This window comes from Triticum aestivum, chromosome 2D, assembly GCF_018294505.1.
Source record: "Triticum aestivum cultivar Chinese Spring chromosome 2D, IWGSC CS RefSeq v2.1, whole genome shotgun sequence".
Taxonomy (NCBI): Eukaryota; Viridiplantae; Streptophyta; class Magnoliopsida; order Poales; family Poaceae; genus Triticum; species Triticum aestivum.
This window is the reverse complement of record NC_057799.1, coordinates 360,599,067-360,608,256: the sequence shown is the minus strand read 5'-3', so window position 1 is coordinate 360,608,256 and position 9,190 is coordinate 360,599,067. Positions and strand designations below refer to the sequence as shown.

The window sequence follows — 9,190 nt, the reverse complement described above, 5'->3', positions numbered from 1 at the left end:
CCGGCACAAGGAGAATTGTGCGGATGTGTGAAACACGCAAGAGAATGGTGGGGTGCTCCCGGTTACCGGGTTCCCACGGAACGGCGGCATGGCAAACGAGGAACGTGCAAGGACCAATTTGGACATGGTGCAAACACTGGCATCTCATACAACACAACACAAGCGCTTGTCCGCGGGTCATCGTCTCGGGGTTATACCCTCGAAGTATGCATTTACGGAGTGGGTCGGGTTCGACGGTAGTGGAAGTAGTTGTTCACGGGTCGCCGAGGGAAGTAGTGGTACATGAAGGTAGTCGAACTTGACGGCGGTAGTGGTACACGTTTTCGTAGATATTCTAGTCAACGGTAGCGGTACTTGGTGAATCCCGAAACGGTCTTGGCGTCTTCGCGCGTAGGGGTACTTGGCGTTTCCGTGTAGTCGGTCTTGCCGGTCCCGGTCTCGGCAACCTAGTTGTACAAGAGCATCATCGGACTTGTCGAATCCGAACTCTTCGAGGGCCGTCGTGGTACTTGGCGCTTGCGGTCTTGTCAGCTCGAAGGGGGTGCTTGGCGTCCTCTGTCTTGCGGGTCGTGGTACTTGGCATGGAGGTAACCATCGGGCTGCCGTTTGTTGGAAACGAGCTGCACCAGGGAAGATCAAAGAAGTGGCAGCAGCAACAGAGTTGGCCGAAGGGGACGGCTCAGGCAGGAGCTCCATAGCACAGCGATGAGGCCGACGGAGATGCAACAGGAGATGGGCGCGGAGGAGGCAAGAAGGCGCGGAGGCGGCGGTCTTGGGGTGCAGGGGCGCGACGACCATGGAGGTGGGGCGCAGCACGGCGGCAGGACGGCGGCGGCTGCAGGGCAGCGGTGCTGGCGACGGGGAGGTCTCGCGGCGCGGGTGAGGGCGCCATGGGAGGCGGCTAGAGCTGCGAACGGAGAAGAGGAAGGGAGGTCGGGCGATGTAGCGGATCGAGGCGGCGAGTGGGGGATGCGGGGGTGCTGGCAAGGGAGGCACGCCATGGGGATCGAGCGCGGGCGCTTCTCCTGGCGTTGGCTCTGTGTGGCGGCGCACAGGGAGAGATGGGGATCGATCGGGAGAGGAGGCCAGCGAGCAGGGGATAAGGGGGGAGATCGGGCAGGCCTCTTGGGCCAGCTAGGTCAGGCCGCAGGTGGGCCTTAAGCGGGCTTCGTCTATGCACTGCTCCCCTCTCTCTCCTTCCTTCAAAACTCTTCCATGAACAAAAACGCAAAGAAAGAAGAGGAGAGGTAAGAAATGGGTGGACAAAGAATTTGGGCAAGGGGATAATTTTCCTGGAATGAGCTTGATCCCAGAAAAATGGAGTGGGCAAGATTGCAAGGATTAAATTCAAAGTCATTTGAATTTAATTCAAATGGTTTGAATAGGAAGTGGGCGATAGGGAGGTCCAAAAATGTTGAGGATTTAGGAGGAGCCTTGATAAGTGGGAAAAGAATTATGGGCAAGGTTAGAGAGCCAAAACTTGAAGAAGGAAAGGCCAAGGGATTTAGCATGCACGTGTGTTGTGGTAAATTCCAAATTAATGGAATATAATTTTTATAGCTCCCTAAATATTAGGAGGATATGTTATAAAGAGAAATCACCATGTGAATTCCCTCGATTTAAATGGATCGAAGATCCATGCAATTTATTTAGTTGAGTTTTGATGCAAAGATTAATGACATGATGGCATGATGACATGATGCAATGCAAAAATAAAAGAGCACGCACCAAAAGAAACACGCGGTGATCACGAAAATAGGAAGTCTTCTGAAGCGTCGGTCTCGGGGCGTTACAACACTCCACCACTACGAGAGGATCTCGTCCCGAGATCTAGGATGGCACCGGAGAAAAACGGAAGGGAAGAGGTAAGACAAATTGCTTCTTTGACAAACGAGTGAAACCAAAGAACCTTGAGAGGTTGCAAAGCTTAAAGAAATGACACGACGGAGGTGAACAAAATTTAAAACACTCCGTTCAGCAAGAGGAACAAGGACCATTACAAGAACCTTGTAGGTTGAAGGACATGAAACAAGTGCTTAACGGATCAAAAGGAATATGAAAGCACACCGGTAGAAAAGAGAAACAAGGAACACCATGTGAACCTTGAGGTTAAATGACACGATAGATATTTAAACCACTCCGGTTAAAACAAGATAGGAAGAAATAAGAATGATATAATTTGGGCAGCACTCCGACTGTAAATGGAAGGAATTGAACATGATCTTGACAAGATGAGAGGATACTCAATGAAATTAACAACACATTGCCTCCGGTACTAATGAAAGAATGGCACAAGGGAAAAGAAAGATTTCAGACCGCACTCCGGTTGAGGAAGAAGACGAAACTTGATAAGATGAGAAAACTCGAATGAAAACACGACACTCCGGCTAAATGGTTAAGAAAGGAAAAATTACATGATCTTGACAAAACAAGATGATTGGTCGAAGAGAGCAACATCACAATGCCTTTGGGACGAACGAATAGAAGATAGATCGTCGGAATAAGATAACAGAGAATAAAATGATAACTTCCACCACAATTGAATTTGGGAAGCATCCTTCCAAGAAGGTTAGAATGGAGTTGTTGGAAAACCAACAACGAAAAGAACAAGCTTGTAGTGGGCTTATGGAAAACTTCTCAAAATTATGAGGTGACAACCCGCCACTAACGGAAACAAATGATTGGATTGATATCAACAAGGAGATGAAAACTTCTACACCGAGACGAGAAGGAGAAAATTTGGATCATTGATAACCACCACAAATAGCTACATTCCTTAGGGAAGGCTTTAGGTGAATTATAACCCAATATAACTCCAACAAAAAGATTGATTGGTTGAAAAGATCTCTTGAACGAAACAGAACATGATGGAATTTAAATATGTCACCCTTGAAAACTTGTGAATCATGAAACGCGAAGGGAAATTATCAAGAATGACATAACACCACCTCAAAAGATAAGGTAGAAAGAATTGCAGAATGCAAGATGAAGAATGCTTGAACTCCTCAAAACAAAACATGTGTTGAACACCATGTTTATTTTAGAGTATAGCTTGACGGATCATAACTCCGAGAGAAATCTTGACGAACAATTGAAGAATGAAAAGAATCCTTGATGAGCCACCATGTTGATCCTCCATGAAGAACTCCGATAATAAAAGAATGATCAAATGAAAGGGAAAATTGAAAAGAACTCCGGGAGAAGCCTTGCAATGATTAGATGAAGCTTTGAAATGATATAATTGAAATAACGTGAAGCTCCGGAAAGAAAAGATGAACAACTTGGAACCGAGAATTTGATATCATGAACGAACTCCAAAAGAAAGGATTAAACACTTGGATGAAACAAGAGTAAGAATTACATTACGCGTATCCTTCACCAATTTAGATTGATGACAACAACGGATTTGACATACTACTTATTCTCGTAGAAAGGATTAAGATAGATATAGCGCAAACTTGTGAAGGTCTTCATCGAACCACCGGTAGGATTGAAACAACGAATAAATTAATATGAGGACATAGGAAAAAGGAATCTTGAACGAACCACCGTAAGAATTGGAAAAGAAAGTAGCAAAGGCACAATTCAACGGAAAGAATTAGAAAATGAATGAAGATACTTGACAGAATTTAGATACACGAGAACGAAGAGATCGTGAACTGATTAGAGGATATTTGAACGATGCACCGGAAGAATATGGAGATGAACGAAGAGACATCAATTTAGAATAATTGGAGAACGAGGCTGAAAACTTAGGACGAAGAAATCTTCTGAAATGATGGCCTTTGGATGAACAAGAAACGAAACAACTCATGAAATGCTCCGGATGGGTATGAGAAGAATTCTCACGATCGAAAACAATTATGAGAGGATGGCATAAGCTAGAACCATGAATCTTCAAGAGAACGGATAAGATTTAGGAGAAATTCTTCTTCGGTCTTCAAATGTGGAGAATGATGATGAGAAACACCACCATGAATTATTGAGATACTCCGGGATGAAAAATTAGAAAGGTTGAACCAACGATGAAAAGAATTTGAAAGCGATCTTGGAGAAGAAATATGACTGATGATAACTCATTCTTACGTCAAACTTCGAAAAGAATTTGGGAATAACTCTAGAAAAATTAGAAGAGTCAGGTAAGATCCTGGAAAAAAGACCTGTGGGTTAGGGCCCACTCAAAAGAAACACCGTTGGAAAGATTGCGTGAAAGATAGAATACATCGGTTGAATTAAATGGCTTGAATGAGATAGAATCCTCAAAAGAACTTGAACGGATTGGGAATGGAAATGTGAATCTTATGAGGTATCTTGTACACTCCGGAACCAATGAATGGCGAGAAGTGGATGATTAAAAGGTGCACCAGCATGAGAAAGCATTTGAAAGGAGGAAAGGGCTATAATCAACACTATAAGGTTGAATTGGATCCACTGGAGAAGAAACAACAATGAAGGATGATGAACTTGAAATTGTTGAGCATCTTCATGGGAACTCACCGGATAAGAACATTGACGGAAAAGAATGGAGAAACTTCACCTCCATAAGATGGATACATGATTAAGAAATCTGAGTCATTGAAGAAAAAGGGTGGGAGGGCGGGAAAACAAAGGCAACTTGGGCAGATGGAATAAACACCGTTGAGAAAAAGCTTAGAATTGATCTGGCGAATGTTGGGATGATCGGATCCACGTGAAGAGAAGCACGCCGGTTGGAAGAGAAAGTAGCAAAGGCACAATTCAACGGAAAGAATTAGAAACTGAATGAAGATACTTGACAGAATTTAGATACACGAGAACGAAGAGATCGTGAACTGATTAGAGGACACCGTTTGGGTCGCTGCGAACAAAAACGATGGCCCAATGCGCCGACCCATTCCCATAACCCGTCCGCTTTGCGTCCATGTTGACCCATTTCTGGCCCAAATTTGGGCCTAAAATGCGTCGGCGCGGACGCGCCGCGCGTCCCCTTGGTGTCCTCCACGGCCCCACATGTTGGCTGACCAACGACCCTAAACGGTCATAATTAACGCGCCCACCTATCGAGGGCCCATCTGGCAGTGTGTGGAATGGCCGCGTGCCCGTCCTTTTTAATGGACGTGTGCGGCGGGGCCGGCCTCATCCAGTCTCCGTCCACATCTGGCCACCTTTGATCCCTCGCCGGGACCAGAAAACCATAGCCAGCCAGCCAGCTCGAAACCCTAGCAAAGCCATGGGCATCTTCAGCGGGAAGGGAGGGAGGAAGCGGAGGTTCAGCGCCGGAGCGAGCTCTTCCCGCGGGATCCGTCCTCCACTGTCGCCAGCTAGACGCGGCACGCCACCGCGGGAGCGAGAGCGGCTGTACATCCCGGTCCACCAGGCGCGGTGGCATTGGGAGTACCGCTAGCCCCTCCGTATCCGGAAGTGAATTTGTCGCACGGCTGGCATTTGGACCCGCAACGCATCCCCATCCTGACAGCGCCGTGGTCCGCGTGGGTGCACGCGGAGGAGGTTTCCCGGTGGCGCGAGCTCCTTACGCCGTAGCAGCACACCATGCGTGCCTACGCGCCAGACTCTCCCAACTGGGAGCACTGGTCTGCACTAGAGCATGAGGAGTGCCGCCTCGGCATCCACATCGACCACGATGTTCCACCGCCACCTCTGCGGGTAAAGCCGTAGGAAGAGCAGGCGGAGGCGGAGTACCAAGCCGCCCTCAAGGAGGCTCTGCAGCACGCGCTGGAGGCGAGCCGGCTCGAGGAGGGTGCCCATTGCGATGGGCTGGAGCAAGCTCTTGCTTTGTCCGCGGCGGGGGACTCTGTCCACGCGCCCCTGTTCGTGCTGCCACCGCTGTCGACGCCGCCCGTCGGAGAGCCCAAGGCCGAGCCGGAGCCAGACCGCGAGCCAACACCCACGCGGAAGCGGTCATCGCTGCCTCCCACTTGGCCCGAGGAGTCCTATTCGTTGACCGGCCAACTCTGAGGGTGGGTGAGCGCGTCTCCCTGCTACTTCGCCTCCACGCTGGAAGAGGAGGCGGCCCACCTTGAGCGCTATAAGGCGCATTGGATTGCAAAGGAGGGGACCAACGCCGAGCGGCACATGCGCCGGGAGCAGCAGCGCGAGGAGGAGCACGCCTCGCCGGCGACCCCCTGTATTCATCGACCTCACCGGCGGCGGCGACGACGACAAGGGCAACTGCAAAGCGGTCTACTGGGGCAGCGTGCAGGTGTTTATTAGAGTTTTTTTAATGTTTAGTTATATGTTTAAGTGGACTTTGGCTGGCGTTTGACCGGTCATTTATGTATAATTATGCTTAATTAAGTCAGTTCCGGTCACGTGCCTTCCGTTCGGCGCGTCTGCCGATCCAAATCAAAGCGAACAAAGCGCGCGTCCGTTTTGGTCGGCGCTTGGAGTTGCTCTAACAAATGCAAATGAACACCTTGCAAATTCTAAACACAGGACACACGATGCATGCACGTATTTACAAGTTTCCTTATTGATATATTTCTCCACAAGAATATATGTACAAGATGAGTATTTACAGAGATTCTAGTGGTGCAACACTATTCCAGTATATACCCAAGCTAAACTAGTTGCTATGATGCTATCCTTTCTGAGCTGACCTAACATTTCTTTCCAGAGCTAGTTTGTGCTACCCTGTCTACACAACCTATCTACACCAGACTAGCTTGATCATCACCATCATCTTCTCACCGGAAGGACTGGACCAATATGTACACTGAGATCTGTATCTGTGAACCCTACATATGATTTCTGTATGTATTACTAGTTCTATACTAGTAGAGCTTGATGAGGCCGAAGTTCTGGAACGGACGGTAGAACTTGAAGAGGTTCCCGAAGAGGAACGCCGTCGAGCCGGCGGCGACGTCGGAGCTGGAACCGCCGTCGTCGGCCAACGGGTTGTTCTTTACTCGCAGCGTGGCCTCGCCGATCTGCGCGCGGATGGCCTCGATCGTCTTGGCTTCCACTGGGTGGCCCTGCGGGTCCGACAGGTAGAAGGTGTCCACGGCCTCCCCGTCCTCGGACGATATCTCGGCGCGCCGTATCGTCAGCCCGTTCTCCCGGAAGATGCGGGTGACGTCGGAGAGCAGGCCAGCGCGGTCATCTGTGCGGACCTCCAGCTCCAGCCCGTCGGCGGTGCGGCGCTCCACGGCGGCCTCGAGGCACTGGACGACGCGCCGGCGCTCGGCCTCGGAGCTCACCGGGTGGCCGTCCACGTGCCTGATGTAGTACTCCTGGTAGGCGCCGCCGCCCGCCTCGGAGCTCACGGTGCCGTGGTGGACCACGTACTGCATGTCGGTGATGGTGCACACGGTGTCGAACAGCAGCTTGGGCCGGTCCCTGCACCGGACCACCACCACGGTGTACCCGCGCTCGGCGCAGTGCGTCACGGAGACCTCCGTCCGCGGGTCCGGCCGTCCGGCGGCGCCGTAGTCCCGGTCCTCGAACATCATCTGGTGCAGGCGGCGCTCCTTGTGCGTCAGGCTCGCCGCGGCCGCCGCTCGCACGACGTTCTGCCCGCGCAGCAGGTTGTCGAGGCGCCGGCTGATGTCGGCGATGCGGGCCTCGTCCTCGATGGCGCCGCCCGCGGCTTTGGCCGCGTCCGTGACCTGCACGACGGCCGCGACGCGCGTGTTGTGCGTCCAGAGCTCGGCGCTCCGGACCGCGCACTGCATGCCGGCGAGCACCGCGCACACCTCGGACAGCAGGCCCGGGCGGTCGGTGCCCGTGAGCTCGATCGACGTGTACTCCTCCGACGGCACGATGCCCACCGTGTTGCGCGCCTCCGGGTAGTAGCAGTCCTCGGCTTCCAACGTCTGCATACACACAACAAACTCAATCCTCAAAAACTCCTTCTCGCCACATAAAAAACTCCATCGTCCGGGCACCAAAAATTTTCAGTGAATTACCGTCTGGATGTAGGAGATGGTTGGCGTGTCAAGAACCTTGTTCCCGTCACGGTCAGTGACATTGAACACTGCGGACAACAAGGGGAAAACGAAGAACAGAAATTTGTTAGATTCCGCGGAAATTGGGCGGAGGGCTAGAAGAACTAGAAGTCTTGATGGCCGTCTGGCGCACTCACCGTCCATGAACCAGCTGCCGTCGGAGGAGAAGTAGGCCTTGCGGATGACGAGGTTGAGGTCGGCGATGACCTGGACGACGGCGAGGAGGGTGCCGTGGCTGTTGACGCTGTCCACCCGGATGACGGTTGCGTCGTCGGAGGCTTCGTTGTCGATCACAACCCTGCAACAGCACGTCCAATCCCCAAATCATGAGAACAGAGCAGAGCGAGGATGGGACGAGGAGCAGAGGATTCCCAATTTCGATACAACCAAGGACCGTCCTTTCGGAACAGAGATTTGAGGATCAAGGAAGGAAGAACACACCAACAAAAGGAAACCAGAACCAAAATTTGTGCAGGTCAAGAACTGCAAAAATCGAAATGGAGCCCAAGAAATCCCTAAAACGAAGCTAACTTTAGAAAAAGTAAAGGGCGGCTAATCGAGTTGCTCACCTCGGCGGGTTCATCCCCCGGACGAGCTTGGCGTACTCGTCGTGGTCGTCTGCGAGAGCCATGGCGGGCACACCCTCACTCGCATCAACAGCTTAGCTTCACTTTGCACGAAGCAGAGAGGCGGCAGGCAAGAGGAGACGTCGAAGCAGAGAGAGAGAGAGAGAGAGAGAGAGAGAGCGCTTATGAATTGTGTTGGGCTTGCCCGGACAGACAACCGAAAAGCTTCGTGTCCGGTGGCTTTTATGCGAGGCGGCGAGCACGGATGAACGGGTTGATGCCGATGAATTTTGTAGAGCCTATAATTGGTAGGGGATATATATGTCGGACGTGAAACGGAATTACGCAATCATAGGTAGGTAATTAACTGGTAGCTAGAAGATTCCAAATTGTTGATTCTTTTCTATACCCCTTGTTATTGGAACGTGTCTTTCTTGCCCATACTTGTCAATTTTTTACTTTTCTCTTTAGTAGCCGTCGCTTAGCATGACCTGGTGTGCATGATAAACATGTAAAACTTGGGAATGAAGATGAAAAGTTTAGGAAAAGAATTTTTGGCAACATAAACTGACATTCAAATTCCAAAGATATGTCTTATTTCAAATGAAAACGTCATGAGGAACGAAGGGAACTTAAGACTCCATCATCAGCTTCTAGTAAAACAAAAATGATTGTCCCTCA

The 9,190-nt window shown here is 50.6% G+C and overlaps 1 protein-coding gene across 1 annotated transcript; it reads right to left on the bottom strand.

Moving 5' to 3' along the window:
• Positions 1 to 6,451: 6,451 nt before the first annotated feature.
• Positions 6,452 to 8,808, bottom strand: LOC123053156 (ACT domain-containing protein ACR6). The gene is made up of 4 exons (XM_044476571.1): positions 8,513 to 8,808; positions 8,081 to 8,241; positions 7,905 to 7,972; positions 6,452 to 7,811 (listed from the first exon to the last, which is right to left on the bottom strand). Exons 1-4 carry the CDS (start codon positions 8,572 to 8,574, stop codon positions 6,771 to 6,773), a joined length of 1,332 nt encoding a protein of 443 aa, XP_044332506.1. The 5' UTR covers positions 8,575 to 8,808; the 3' UTR covers positions 6,452 to 6,770.
• Between the last annotated feature and the right edge of the window lie 382 nt (positions 8,809 to 9,190).